A 15275-nucleotide genomic window follows, 5' to 3' on the forward strand; every position below is an offset into this window, starting at 1 on the left:
TGTTCATGTTTCCTGTGATAGGTTGAATTCCCACCGGACCTCTGCTCTCGTGTGACATTTGTGAACTTCACGGTAACTCGCAGCAGCTTACAGAGCCAGTGTCTGAATGAAGTCCTGAAAGCTGAAAGACCAGATGTTGATGAAAAACGCTCTGATCTCCTCAAGCTTCAGGGTATGCTTACCAAAATTAAAGTAACTTTCTCCTGTTCTAAAAGAATACAGTGGTTTTACTGAGGGTGTAGAAAATACACAGTGAAATATCTTAATAGCTCATCCTCTTGCTTTTTCGGGATGTAACCAATGGCAAAGTATACACAATTCATATACTGCTTAAAAACTAACACTTCTATGCAGTATGTAACGTAGTTTTTCTTCTAATTAAGGTGAATTTCAGCTGCGCTTGCGTCAGTTAGAAAAATCCCTACTACAAGCACTTAATGAAGTGAAGGGACGTATCCTGGATGATGACACCATCATTACTACTCTTGAGAACCTGAAGAAAGAAGCAGCAGAGGTCACCAGAAAAGTAGAAGAGACTGATATTGTCATGCAAGAAGTGGAGACTGTTTCTCAGCAGTACTTGCCTCTTTCTACAGCATGCAGCAGTATCTACTTTACAATGGAGTCACTGAAACAGGTAGGATGAGTTGTTCTTCCTGCCAGAACCTTCCCGTGTTTACTGTTCAAAGCCAAACAGGCACTGACTAATTCTAGCCCTGGGTGCCTATTGCAGTTTGGTAGGCATAAGCCATCAATTGTCAAACAGCAGGACTCTAGAATGAAAAACGAAACTCTCTTGTCTTTCAGATACATTTCCTGTACCAGTACTCTCTCCAGTTTTTCTTGGACATCTATCACAATGTCTTGTATGAGAACCCAAATCTGAAGGCAATTACAGACCATACTCGGCGTCTCTCGATCATCACAAAGGATCTCTTTCAGGTTCAACTTCTTAATTAGTAAATGTAATTCTTTAGTCATTTTTGAAGGGTCAGAGTTTTAAGGCCTTTTACACTAACTTCCCTGTTTGGTTGGTAGGTGGCTTTCAATAGAGTGGCACGTGGGATGCTGCATCAAGATCATATAACATTTGCTATGTTGTTGGCCCGGATTAAACTGAAAGGCACTATTGGGTAAACATTTGTTTTCTGACTTCACTCAAGTTGAAAAAGGGAGGGACGTCTTGAAGGCATCTAGCTAAAGTCTTCTTTTCCCTTAACAATAGGGAACCTACATATGATGCAGAATTCCAGCACTTCTTGAGAGGGAAGGAGATTGTATTAAACACTGCATCTCTCCCAAAAATCAATGGTTTGACTGTAGAGCAAACAGAAGCAATGATGAGGTTGAGCTGCCTTCCTGCATTTAAGGACCTTGTTTCAAAAGTTCAAGCTGATGAGGTAAGTATTGTTTCTACACTAAACTATGTGGTGGTGAAGCTTTTATGTGTCTGCTTTAAAAGCTTCATGCTTACAAGTAAGCTCTCCTAGTATGAGAAGGGAAGCCTTACAGATGAACTAGTTGTAGTTGTTACAGAAATGAATGCTTTTATTTCATTTGTAATCCAGCTATGAAAGTTAAGTCGTAAATACCAGCATTGTTCATCACTCAGCCTTGGAAGCACCTTCACCATTCATCTAGCTTTATGGCCAGCTTTGGTTCCTGCAGTAGCAGAAAATGTGATAACTGCATGTCTTTTACTGTATCGCTATTGTGTGATAATTATGCAGTAGAGGGGAGCAGCCCTAGCCATACATAACATCGTTATGGTAGCCTCTTAGACGTTATGATTTTGAAGAAATTTGGATAGTGCTCAGCTACTGAACACTTTGCTCCTTCTCGTGACCTAAGTGTTCTAAGCATACATCAGTGTCCTGACTGCAAAACTCTGTGTTCCAAAGTATGTCCGTATCTTATCTGTTTGGTTGCTGTGCCTAGTTTTTATACTGAAAGTTGAATTTTCTTTGCTATGTTTAGTTTTCCTCAAACTCTTAAACCCAGGGGTAAAATAACATACAGCTTGGGCTGGAACTTTGTAGAGATCTGTAGCATCAGGGGTGCTGAGTGTAATGTAGCATTAGGGGGTATCAGTTAAACGATTGGGCACATCTAAAGAAAGCATAATAGACAAAGCCATGGTTTCACCTGGCCGGCAACTAAACATCACGCAGCTGCTTGCTCACCCTCCCAACCCCCTGGGAAATGGGGAAGAGAATTAAAGGAGAAGAGGGAAGGTGACTCATAGGTTGAGAAAAGAACAATTTAATAATAATAGTAATATAAAATTAAAAGTAATAATAAAATAACATATGGAAATATATATATATATATATATATATAAAATGATGATATATACAAAGAAGTGATGCAGAGTGTAATTGCTGACCAATCTGGTGACAAACACTTGTCCCATCCCGGCAAGCAATCCTGAAACAGGTTAAGTCCCAACACTGCAATCCCAGATGAGCAAGAGACCCAAAAAGAGAGCAAGGGAGAGATGGAACTCTGAGAGTCCAAGAGAGCCCTCAGAAGAGAAAGATACAATTCTAACTTCCCAGTCAACACTTACCTATATACTGGGCATGACGTTGCATGATATGGAATATTCCATTGGACAATTTAGCCCTGAATTGTAAGTTGAAGTTCAAATCGTAACAGGAGTTGTGGGCCTTTTGTCTCAGCTACGCCCCCTCCCAGCCTGTTGTGCTCCTGCACACTGGCAAAACATGGGAAGCTGAAAAGTCCTTGATATAAACATCACTGCGCTATAAATGTTTTTCTCATAACAAATCCCATACTAAATCCAAAACACAGAGCTCTTCTAGCTGCTAAAAAGAAAAACTAACTGTCCTATCTGGAACCAGGACACACATAACTTGAGTTTTACATGTGGGTTTTTGTTTATAAATAAAACAAACAACAGAACTTGGAGAAATTCATTGAAGAAAAATGAGTCAAGAACTTAACTAAATGTGCTGGTCAAATTGCAGTCTTGCTCAGGAAAACATTGAAACCATTTATATATGAAACACTCAAAAAACACATATCTAGAAGCCTTGGAAAATACTAAACTATGTTGAGTGTTGCACGATATTTGGGGCTAGGTTTAATGTTTGGCTTCATTTCATTAATATAGTAGTGCTTCTGTTTAATAGTGTTAGACCTGTCTAATTTCTCAAGACCTACTCGTCGATGGAAGCTCAAATGCTTCATCTGGTATTCAATCTAAATTTTTAGTCTAAAGATAGGTGATAAGATATGAAGATTAAATGGGAAAAGTCTTACTTATGTATTTCATTGTTTAAACATTTAGCTACTTACTAAAATTTTTAAAGATCTGTTTGCAAATCTGAGGCTAGTAGAGCTCAGACTGTGCCAAGTTCAATCCTACCCTAGGAATCTTTGTTTCCTACTGAAAGTTGGTATGTAGCTGAACACTTCTGTAGTACATGAAATTATAGGTTTTAATGCTGAGATTGAACCTCTCAGTACCACGAACAGGACCTGCACTTTGCAGCAGATTTTTGATGCCATGAAGCTCCATTTCAAGTTTTTTGCATTTTCTTTCAATATAGCAATTCTGTATCTGGCTGGATAGCAGTTCACCAGAGCAGACTGTACCATACCTTTGGACTGAAGAAAAACCTGCAAGTAAGTCAAGTTGCACTATTGTGCAAGCTAATCCTACTGTACTAATCTAAGTAGAATGACACAGTTTTTAAAAAAAATCTGAATTAGAACTTTGATTTGGACTTTAATGCCTGTGAAAATCAAAGTTGGGATGGTGGAAAAACCTCAAGTCTGGTGGTTGGTTTTGGTTTTGTGTTTTTTTTAAAAAACAAACACACACATGCTTTTGTAAGCAATAGTTACTACACTTGATTCTTGCACCTTAACCTGTGATCTGATCTTCCCCTGAGGATGAAACATACTTCTACAGTCTCGTTTGGATTAACCTTAGTCGTTGCAAATCTGGAGGCAGCTCAATATTTTAAGAAGCTTCAAGACACAGATTTTATGAGGACAGAGCTGGTCCACTAGAATATTCCTGCAGTCATATCTAAGCATGAAGTCTTAATTCTTGCTGCATTAGTTGTTAGCGCAAATTTGTTAGAGCTTAAGGGTAACTATTACCCTTCAGCTCCTCCTCTGTCTGAAAGGTAACATAAGGAAGTGTTTGCCATCTCTGATCGTTCAGGGCTCATTCCTGTAGGTGACTTTCTAAATTAAGGATTCCAAGCTTGTATTTACTATCTACTGTAAATCTTCTTAACCTAGAGTTGCTTCAGTTAATGGTCATCTATTCTATCCATGCTAGACAAGTATATAGTACTTCAAAGTCTAGCAGAATGGCAGATTATTGAATGAGTGAGAAAACGTGAAGAGATCTGTTGTCCTTGGACGTTAAAATCACTTCATGGCAATACTTCTAGACTGTACATTTTGTAAACCAGTAAGTAGCATTTCAGTAGAATCCAAAAGCATCTTGTTGAGGTAGACTTTTAAAGGGCTCACAACATGAACAATTGAGCAGGTAATTAAAATGTCACAGAAGACAAACCAACTGAAGATAGTAAGCTTCTTTTGACTGTCAAACTGAAGACGGAATATAAGCATTCCATTCAAATATTGCAACAGATCTCTTAAAGGCGTGATTAACTTTCTAAATATCTAGTCTCCAGAACAAGATGGGAAAAATTGAATGGAGAATTGGAGAGGAAGATGTTGAGGATGGTTTTCTTACCTGTCCATCTAATCCTGTCTCCTCTTTTCAGCTCCTATTGGACAGGCCATTCATCGCTTGCTTCTGATCCAGGCCTTCCGTCCAGATCGTTTGTTGGCAATGGCACATACCTTTGTTTCAACAAATCTTGGAGAGTCTTTCATGTCCATTATGGAGCAGCCTTTAGATCTGACACACATCGTAGATACAGAGGTAACTTACTTATTTTCAAAAGGCTAAAATCCTGAGGTAATGCTTAAGGCCACCTTGCATGAGTTCCATAGGGAGTAAACCTATCCACTGGAACATTTCTTCCACTTACCCTTCTCCTCATGATATGAAGAGTGGATTATTTTCCTATTTGTTAATGTAAGCTAGAGTAGCATAATGTCTTCAGCTGGCCAGAGGGAAGAAAGACTGAGCTTACTACCTTCTCGTATTCATGTAGTGACTGTTTGGTATCCTTTTAAACTTCTCGGACAACAGGTGAAACCTAATACCCCTGTGCTGATGTGTTCAGTGCCTGGTTACGATGCCAGTGGTCATGTTGAAGACCTTGCAGCTGAGCAGAATACACAGATTACTTCTATTGCTATTGGTATGAACATACCTTATTTCATCATCTAAGTATAAATGAAACTGTTAGCAGTAAAACCTTGAGCAACCTTTCTGTCTTTTAGGTTCTGCTGAAGGGTTTAACCAAGCAGATAAAGCAATAAACACAGCAGTGAAATCTGGAAGGTAAGCTCTATCTCCTTTTTAGCTAGAACACTGCTTAGTAGAAAGGTAAACAGGGGAGAAGTAATCTATTGGCTAAATAGTATTTTTTTTCATCAGTTTTATCTATCTTCTGAACTGAAATTTGTAATAACTTAGAAGTTGTGAACAGCTATGCTTATTTGGTATAAACATTTTCAAGAGAAGTAGGTTGTATCTGCAAAACAGGAAAGTTAGCCAGTTTACAGTACACAGTATCTGATTCTGTGTAGAAGACAGGTTTAAAAGAGGGGGGAAAATCTGTAGCATTTATATCATATTCTGTTACTCTTTGTGGTCATGATAAGCTGTACACTAAAAAGCACTTGTTCTGTTTCAAAACTTCACAGATGGGTAATGCTGAAGAACGTTCACCTGGCTCCTGGCTGGCTCATGCAACTAGAAAAGAAGCTACATTCCCTACAACCCCATGCTTGCTTCAGACTCTTCCTTACCATGGAGATTAATCCAAAGGTAACATTGGTTTGAAATTTGATTTTGCAATAGAATAAGTGTTTTGCAGAGCCAAGAGTGCCACTCAGGGAAGATTTTCTCATGACTGCCTTTCTGCAGTAAAGAAAGAGGAGAATACATGGCTGCCTGGGTAGTTAGTAGCCTTGGTTTCTGATAACTTAATTGTAGCTGAAAACTTCGTATCATTCCTTTTTTTTTTTTTTTTTTGCTTCCTCTACCCTCCAAAAGAAAGGCAGGAGTTTACTGCATGTGCTCGCAATGAGGTTTTGAAGCTAGTGCAAACCGCTGTTAGAGGGATTTAATTTATCAAAGGCTAAAGGAGCTGGGTTTGAGTTTATTAATCTTTTCTAGGTGCCAGTAAATTTGTTACGTGCTGGACGAATCTTTGTGTTTGAACCTCCTCCTGGTGTAAAGGCAAACATGCTGAGGACTTTCAGTAGCATTCCGGTTTCTAGAATGTGCAAGGTAAGGCTGTGGTTTGTGTAGATGGAAGAAAATGGGAGAACATGTTCATTAAAATCTTACCTGAGTAGCTGAGGTTTTATCCAAGATGTACATAGAATGTTTTTTTTTCACAGTAGTAAAGTAGTAGTCACTTCTTTTCTCATAGAATTTATTTGGTTTTGGTAGCAATCTTGCATTAAATCTGATATTTTCTAGCCTCTTAGCAGGCTTTGATTTTTATCAGTTTGCTTGAGTAACAGTTGTATTGATAATTTTTTTCTCTCTACTTCCTAGTCTCCAAATGAGCGTGCTCGTTTATATTTCCTCCTTGCCTGGTTCCATGCCATTATCCAAGAGCGCTTGCGCTATGCTCCGTTGGGTTGGTCCAAGAAGTATGAATTTGGAGAATCTGATCTGAGATCTGCCTGTGACACAGTAGATACATGGTTGGATGATACAGCAAAGGCAAGTAGTATTGTGTACTTAGGTACAGGTAATACTTGGATTACTTGGAATCTTCAGCAAAACAGTCTGTTCTGGATACATTTAGTAAGTTAAATGAATAGGCACAATAACCTGATGGCAGTTCAACTTAGTTCTTGAATTTGATTCCTCGATCAGAGGAGATATGAAGAGGATTGTTTCCTGCTAATTGTATTGCATTTCACTTGCAGGGTCGCCAAAACATTTCACCTGATAAAATCCCCTGGTCTGCATTAAAGACACTGATGGCACAGTCTATCTATGGAGGTCGTATCGATAATGAATTTGATCAACGTTTGTTAAACACTTTCTTGGAACGTCTGTTCACTACTTTAAGTTTTGATAGTGAATTCAAACTGGCTTGCAAAGTTGACGGACACAAAGATATTCAGATGCCAGATGGAATCAGGTATCATTTTTTTCCTTATCCTGATCTCTGTGTACAGCTTCTCTTGTTTTAAAATAACAAACAAACAAAACCCCTAAGCTCTATCTCCGTGCTGGAATTTAGCTGAGTAAACATTTGTCTCAGGACAGAATTACCTTGCCATTCTAATAGAGGAAGCCTTCTGATGAATATTAAAACTCTGACTTGCAGGCGCGAAGAATTCGTCCAGTGGGTTGAGATGCTGCCAGATACACAAACTCCGTCGTGGCTGGGCCTACCAAATAATGCAGAGAAAGTTCTTCTCACTACACAAGGTAAAACCAGAACTTTAACAATGTAACTGTGTCTTGCATAGATTACCAGGCCACTGTTCTAACTAAAAAGCAGAAGCGAAATGTAAATCCTGCTGAAGAGTTGATAGCTTTCCCCTCTTCCCTCAACATGGTTGGTTTACCTTCTGCAAGGTAAGACACTCGAGTAGTCTAAAAACTGACTAGAAGCTTGTGAATTGAAAGTACATTTCAGCCTTCCACATGTCAAACTCCCATCTTGATTCTAGAAAGCTTTATTGTCACCTCTGGAGCCACCTACAGCTAGGCAGTTCTGAATCTTAGGTCTAGACTAGGGAAGAAGAAAAGTCCTAGTTCTTGCATGTGGTAGGATGTTTTCATCTTGAATGTCACTGTTTCTCTGCCTAACGATGTATCTTCTGTTCTAGGCATAGATATGATCAGTAAGATGCTGAAAATGCAGATGCTAGAGGATGAGGATGATCTAGCTTATGCAGAAACTGAGAAGAAGACAAGAACCGATTCTACATCAGATGGTCGCCCAGCCTGGATGAGAACACTGCATACCACAGCCTCTAACTGGCTTCACCTTATCCCACAAACTCTAAACCATCTGAAGCGGACTGTGGAAAACATCAAGGTAAGAACTGAGTTTTATCTAACGTGGACATAGGAGGTGCGTTGGAACAAGAGCATTGTGATCTACAAGTTGCAGGGGAGAACGGAACCTGCATCAGTGCTGATTCTGACTGCCATAGCTATGTAATATCCCATGGGGCTTCTTGAAACGCTCTTAAAAGTTGGTTTATGTCTTCTGGGGGTTATTTGAAGAAATACAGTGGCAAATTGTCTATCAAGGGTGCCACTTCTGAAGCTTCTCTGTGATCAGGTAACAAGAAACAAGTGTTTCCTGTTGTACCTGTAGCACACTGACTGCTGCTTATGATATTGCCTTTACAGCCAGCGCACATTAATTACAGCTAAAACTTAGTGGTGGTCAGTGACAGGAGAGAAAGGGCAGCAGCTTCTGCTAACTGGGAACAGAAATTGCAGGGGCTGGAGGAAACTTCTGAGATCTGGACGCTAGTACCCTAAGCTCTAGCTCATGAATAAGCTCCCTGGTTGAATACGGCCACAATTGCCTGACTGCTTCTAAAGACTTATTCTGGGACAGTAGGTGAGAACCTTTTGGTGCTGGTTGAAAGAAGTGTGGAGTTGATTGGAAGGAGGTGCAGCAGGCAGTCTGTATTAATTGTTCAACTAAGAATTCTGCTTTCTTGCCTCTCCAAGAGAGAGGAGATTATTGATAGTAAAACAGTCTCTGCAATCGCTTTCTGCACCATTGACTGCATCTTCATGTTTAGTGCTTGTAGTCACAGTGTCAGTGGTCAGTCCATCCAGGATTTTGAGATTGCTTTTTGTAGCAGTTTTCCAGCAAGAACTTTGATCTGCAACTTACTTTCAATGTTTTGACAATCAGGATCCTTTGTTCCGATTCTTTGAGAGAGAGGTGAAAATGGGAGCTAAGCTGCTTCAGGATGTTCGTCAGGACCTCGCCGATGTGGTTCAAGTGTGTGAAGGAAAGAAGAAGCAAACCAACTATTTGCGTACGCTTATAAACGAACTGGTGAAAGGTACAGTAATTCAAATTGGCATCTCCCAGTGCTCTCTTGGCCTCTTGCACTCTGCAAGTTAGAGGCTATTAACGCTCAGCAGCTTGAAAAGAAAATTGGGGTGGACTTGACTGTTTGACACAAGCAATGTTTTTGTGTCGAGCATAAAATGCCAATTGGTTTGGGATTTCAAGTTGAGGTAGCTAATATACTAGGCTTTTTTGTACGATTTATGTCAGTAGGTTAATGTCTAAGCTGAGATCTTCCTTAATTCTTTCGGTCTCTGAATTGTGACAGAACAAAGTTACTTATACCACAAAGTGAATAATCTTGCTCCTGTAAAAATCTCCTAGAAAATTATTGAAGTTCTCCGAACTTCTGTTTCAAGATTGTACTAAGATGTGGAATTTTCAGAGACATCCTATTTCTAGTAATACATGAATATGTGCTGTCTGCTTTGAACAAAAGGGTTTCCTGAAACAGATACTTGACCTCTTCAATTTTTTCTAAAGTTGAACCTTCACAAAATCTTGAACATCAGTTACTGCAGTATATAGTTGTGCATAACTGAAGTTGCTGTTAAAGGGTTTCTGTAATTTAAGTCTGCATTTTAAATAAATTGTAGACCTGGAGGCCATTTGCTTTGTAATCTTTGAAAGTGCTTTCACTTATTGAGAGCCTTTTATGTAGAGTCTGATACCTTGGTCCGAGTCTTAAATGACTATTGGGAGAAAAAGTGAAGTGTCAAAATAGTGTGTAATTCCAACTTCTATGCAAACAAAACCTGATTCTAATCACATATTTTCACAGGTATTTTGCCTCGTAGCTGGTCTCATTACACAGTGCCAGCTGGTATGACTGTTATTCAGTGGGTGTCCGACTTCAGTGAGCGCATTAAACAGCTGCAGAATATTTCCCAGGCAGCTGCTTCTGGTGGAGCGAAAGAACTAAAGGTATCTTGTGCTGACTACTTCTAGTAGCAATAGCAATAACCTATTGGTGGAGCTGTATAACTACTTCATGGAGGCTTCACATTGAGTCTTCTAAATAGTTCCTCAGGCAAAACAACTGCAGTCAGTGTTCTCTGAAATGGGCTTGTAAGCACTGTTGAGTATCTCCTGATCTCAAAATGGTGAGGCGTAGCAAGCCACTTCTTCATACAGATTAGAGGGAAACTTTGTGTTTTAGAATGACATAAGACCTAACCTTAAAGCAAAAAGCAGTTTAGTAGTTGCACAGTGTTCCAGTAGCAGCAGGAAGATTTTAAATGTAAATAGATTGTTAAAGTAATATTTCTGATAATGATTGGTTAATACTGCAGCTGATACTCTTTTTTTAAATTTTTTTGCCCCTCAAATAGAACATCCACGTGTGCCTTGGTGGCTTGTTTGTACCAGAGGCATATATTACTGCTACAAGACAATATGTTGCCCAAGCAAACAGTTGGTCCCTTGAAGAACTCTGTCTTGAGGTCAATGTTACAACTACACAGAATGCAGTACTGGATGCATGCAGTTTTGGAGTCACAGGTAAACTTACGAGAAAGAAAGGGTTCTTGCTCTAATATTTTTCAGAAGCTTCTGGTATTAAATGAGCTGTATCAAATGAAAAAGATCATATCATCACAGAAGTTAATACATGCTTTCTGAAGTTATTTAAAGATTAGTTTGATGAATTCGTTAGTAGGGAAGTACTTAACAATGCTAATAAATCTCAAGACTCATGTCAGTATATATTTAAGTGGTATGGGATAGTGCATCTGCTACAACCTCTTTATTTTGCAGTATGAAGTACCCCTCATTTAGTGGGCTTAGCCCTTAAGTGATACACAGGGAGACAGTCTTTGTCTGGATGTGTGAGAGCTCTTGGAACTCTAACGTGTATTTCAATTCATAGGCCTGAAGCTCCAGGGAGCTACCTGCAGTAACAACAAGCTGTCGCTTTCAAACGCTATTTCAACTGTACTGCCCATTACGCAGCTTCGCTGGATCAAGCAGACAAATGCTGATAAAAAAGCAAATGTGGTAAGTGTTGGTAAAAATAATTTTTAAAAGAACTCTCAGATGCACCTAGCAGTTTTTTTTCCAGAAGCTTTATGGATACGGATCTGGCACCATCAATCAAATTGTTCTTTTCTAATATTCTCAGTGTCAATTGGTACCTAAATTCCAGGCTAGCAGCAAACAGACCTAGTGTTGACTAGGTCTTCCCTTTGTAGTTAGTTAAGAAGGAGAAGCATCCAAAAATACTGATGCTGTTCAGGCCCAGACTTGAATTCATACCTATAAAGAAGGCTGTGCTTTGGGTGAATTTACTAGGCCTGGGTTTTTTCTCATCTTTTTAGTATTGAGTTATCCAAGGCTAAGTCCCATCTTTCAAATAACCATATAGTATTATAGAAACTTCTTACACTCTTCAGCTACCTTAATACCTCTTCTATATTCATGTTTTTCCCCAGGTTACTTTACCAGTTTATCTGAACTTCACTCGTGCTGATCTGATTTTCACGGTTGACTTTGAAATAGCTACCAAGGAAGATCCTCGTAGCTTCTACGAACGTGGTGTTGCAGTTCTCTGCACTGAGTGAAAAGATTTGCTCTGACTGGTTAATGCTGTAGTAGTTGTCAAGTCTATTATGTAGTATTCACCTGTACTTTCGTTAACAGTTAGGTTAGGTTGTCATTTGGATTTGTGTTAAGTTGACTAGAAAGAGAAGGAGCGCTGCATGGGAAGGCCGATAGGTGAGATTTCTTTGAAGGAAAATTGGATGAGATTTTTAGACAGTTATTGGCGGATGTTGTATTTGATGGATCATATTATATGAAATAAAATATCTAGCAAAACTTTTGACTCTCTATTTCTAGAAATATAATTCTTAGAATGATTATTTTTTGTTGGGTTTTTTCTGGTCTGGAAAATCCATACCTGTCATCTTTTCAGAGACTAACAAGTCAGGTATTCAGGAGTATCGTTGACCTTCACACAGCTTGCTCAGCAACTGGTTCAGCTAACCTCCAGTAACAAGAACCTTGAAATGTAAGTCTTCAGTGCAGTAAGGCACAAAGCCCGATATTATCTGTTCCAACATCTGATGCCATTGCATGCGTTATTTGCAGTGAACTGGCTCTTGCTTGAAGTAACCTGCATTGACACAGCTGCTGAGATGCATTCAGAAGCTAGAGTATCCTAAACAAGACTTTCTTGTCCTTCTGGCCACAGGGTTTCCTCTTTCTTAAGCTACTTTTATGGTGAAATATGCCTCCAGTTTCATGTCTCATTAAGCACAGGAGGATAGTATTAAATGCTTAAACAAGGAGTTACAGTATTATTGCAGAGACTCAGTTGTGACCAACTGTTAGGAATTAGGGGAGCTGAGAGTTTCTGTTAATTGCTTGGGTTGCTGTAATGGTTTGGATATTCACTTGCTTTTTCTGATCCTAAATTGTCCCTGCCCATGGCAGAGGGGTTGGAACTATATGATCTTTAAAGTCCTTTTCAACCCAAACCATTCTATGGTGAGTATTTCTACCTTTCTGACCATCCTATCAGAATAACTGTCCTCTCTTAACAGTTGCTAATACCAAGTGTTTGAAGATGCATACAAAGAATACAGGTGCATAGTTTTTCAATCTCAAAACAGGAATCTCAGGAGCTCCTTCCTTCCAGTGATTTGTCCTGTGAAAGCAGTGACTTTCTGAACCTGCATCAACTTTTTTTCTATGATAAGTGGTTCTACAGCACAGGCCTATGTGGGGAGGAAAAATCATTATCTCAGTCTGCCTCACATACTTGTTTCAGCTGATGCCTACTAGTTACTGAAATAGAGAGTTCTTGCTGTCTACCCTCTCCAAACTGTTTTGTATAGCTCATCTCTGTAGGTTGAACTGTCCTGGCTGGCCTTATTACCTTACGAAGAATGAATCCCAGACCAGTGCATTATGTAATCTTTCTCTGCTGCTTGTAGTTCTGATATCCAATTGTGAGGAACAGAGATGGAAACTATATGCATCATCTGAGATCAGTTTTAATGGTAACGTGTTCTGTTTCAGCTTCTATGAGTTGCTTGTCTTTCCGTCACCACAATGTTAGTATCTGGAATTCATACTGTCGCTTGCTCCAGGATCATTTGAAATACATTGTACAGTAAGGAAGCAGACCACCTCCTGCTAGCAGTGTGCTCTGGGTACTAGTTGCAGTGTGAAGCATTAGTTTAAATATGCACAAGCTGTAGCTATTAGCAGCTCAGCGGAAACGTGCACCTTTCTTTCAGCAGCTATTTTCTGCACATAGCTCAGCACCTGGGCTGTGGTGCCAGCTCACAGCTACTGTAAAAGTCTTCAGTTAAACCAGTTCCACCTATTAGCAAGTACTAATGATGAGAGGAAGAATGTTTGAAGTAGCTAGAGCTTCCCAAACTCTTTAGCTCTTTATATGCTGCTAACTAGCTTCTGCATTAGGCCTGAATTAACAAAAGGTGCACTTTCAGTTCAGAAGTTAACCCAAAGTTGGATTCTTACACGGAGTGAGCAACCTTTGAATACCTGAGTATATCCTGTCCCATGTGGCTTACCTCTCAACTTACTTCTCTCCTGATTGTTCCTGTAATTGTTTTTTCCTGGTGGATTATTTATTTCAGTGTGCTGTTAAACAGCCAGTTTAAGTGAAATCCTTGCTAGATGAGTTTAGGGTTCTTGGCTGCAGTTTGAAGGTCAGTAGTTCAGTGTTACTTTGCCTCAGAGGAGGAGGTTGAAAACCATTCAGCAGACAGACAGGACTTATACCCTTTTAAGACTTCCCTGACATGGGGCTGAAGGGCTTGGCTTTGTGACAACGTTGTATTTTTGAAGCTTTTCATGAGTCTCAGTTCTAGAGAGATGTGCACCCTAGCTGCAATACACAGAAATGTATAGCTGCAAGGGCTTTTGAGTTTTGGGTTTTTTTTTTTTTGCAATTAACTTCACAGTGTTCACTGTAGTGTTCTTTGCCCCTGGGGCAAGTCAGAGGGCAAGCACAGCAGCTTGTGTCTTGGGGCAAAGGCGGAATCCTACTGTTCTAACCCATTTGTTTCCAAGCTGATTAAAAATCATCTCTCTATCTCCAGACTAGGGATGAGGGTGAAAGCAAAGTTGCTGTAATGAAATAAATACACAGCTGTTAAAGGAAAGGTGCAACGCTGGAAGTTAAATAAGTCTTTCAAGTGGCTTTGCACCTTATGAAGGAAACTGTAAATTAAAAATCTCTGCCAGCCATACAGAATGAACGCTTTCACAAGTAGTTGGTACCAATATATTTCAAGCCCTCATTGTACTTTTATAGGTAGCAGTTCCCCTTCCACGTAAATGAACTACACAGACTCTAAAGGTGGTAAAAGAAATTACCATAACGTGAGAGGGAGATCAGAGATACGGTTTTCACTGACTAACTGGCCTCCCATCTGCATGCACCACTTCAGAACCGATTGTTCTAAGGAAGAAGAGTCCTTTCAGCAACTGTGTTCAACTTCACCTTGTAAATTCTAAACTTGGAGGTGTACTGAGACACGATTCCTAAAACATTGTTCAAAACAGCTACGAACAGATATGTTAATAGCACAAGTCAACTTCTCCCTGTTTGAAGAAAAAACCAAAAGCTAGTTTCCCTTTTTTTGCACTCGGTTCAACTTAATGCAATTCGGTTGTTTGTAGATCATTCACAATATAGCCGCTTCCCATCCCTCCTACAGGAGCTCACATGTAGGAAAAGCCAAACACTGACACAAAGCCAGTATGGGGTAAGCTGTAGCTGTTGAAAACTAATTGCAGTGATGCAGTCATTCCTCATTCCCTCCTCAACAAACCTTTGTAGTACATTTTTGAAGTTACACTGAAACAGAGCAGGTGTTTCCAAGCACCAGATACAGAAGTTCAGCTGGTGCTTCAAGGGGCCTGAGAACCGAAGCAGCACCCGAGCATAAAGCTTAGCTGTGATTCTGTGGGTGTACCTTACATGGAGGATGTACTTTACCCAGCTTGCACTTCAGTTGCAGCACAAGCTTGGTTGGTTGACTCTGTCTTTTCAGGCGGATCTCAAAGCCTGCAGTACGCAATGCAGCTGCATTTGTAACA

General features: G+C 39.7%; 1 protein-coding gene across 1 annotated transcript in view; it reads left to right on the plus strand.

Annotated features, from left to right (window-relative positions):
- DYNC1H1 (dynein cytoplasmic 1 heavy chain 1) overlaps window positions 1–12016 on the plus strand; it is a 46085-nt gene extending 34069 nt beyond the window's left edge. The window contains exons 59-78 of the mRNA XM_086612915.1: window positions 22–172; window positions 384–637; window positions 808–942; window positions 1039–1133; window positions 1226–1400; window positions 3576–3651; window positions 4776–4936; window positions 5210–5321; window positions 5404–5464; window positions 5830–5953; window positions 6305–6418; window positions 6692–6862; window positions 7072–7289; window positions 7479–7582; window positions 7987–8198; window positions 9039–9192; window positions 9982–10124; window positions 10532–10700; window positions 11068–11195; window positions 11630–12016. Of these exons, the coding sequence (XP_086469041.1) occupies window positions 22–172; window positions 384–637; window positions 808–942; window positions 1039–1133; window positions 1226–1400; window positions 3576–3651; window positions 4776–4936; window positions 5210–5321; window positions 5404–5464; window positions 5830–5953; window positions 6305–6418; window positions 6692–6862; window positions 7072–7289; window positions 7479–7582; window positions 7987–8198; window positions 9039–9192; window positions 9982–10124; window positions 10532–10700; window positions 11068–11195; window positions 11630–11758 (2886 nt within the window). The 3' untranslated portion in view covers window positions 11759–12016. The remainder of the gene's footprint in view (window positions 1–21; window positions 173–383; window positions 638–807; window positions 943–1038; window positions 1134–1225; window positions 1401–3575; window positions 3652–4775; window positions 4937–5209; window positions 5322–5403; window positions 5465–5829; window positions 5954–6304; window positions 6419–6691; window positions 6863–7071; window positions 7290–7478; window positions 7583–7986; window positions 8199–9038; window positions 9193–9981; window positions 10125–10531; window positions 10701–11067; window positions 11196–11629) is intronic.
- Window positions 12017–15275: the final 3259 nt, after the last annotated feature.

The sequence above is a fragment of the Tauraco erythrolophus genome, chromosome 6 (genome assembly GCF_009769465.1).
Source record: "Tauraco erythrolophus isolate bTauEry1 chromosome 6, bTauEry1.pri, whole genome shotgun sequence".
In the NCBI taxonomy this organism is placed as follows: Eukaryota; Metazoa; Chordata; class Aves; order Musophagiformes; family Musophagidae; genus Tauraco; species Tauraco erythrolophus.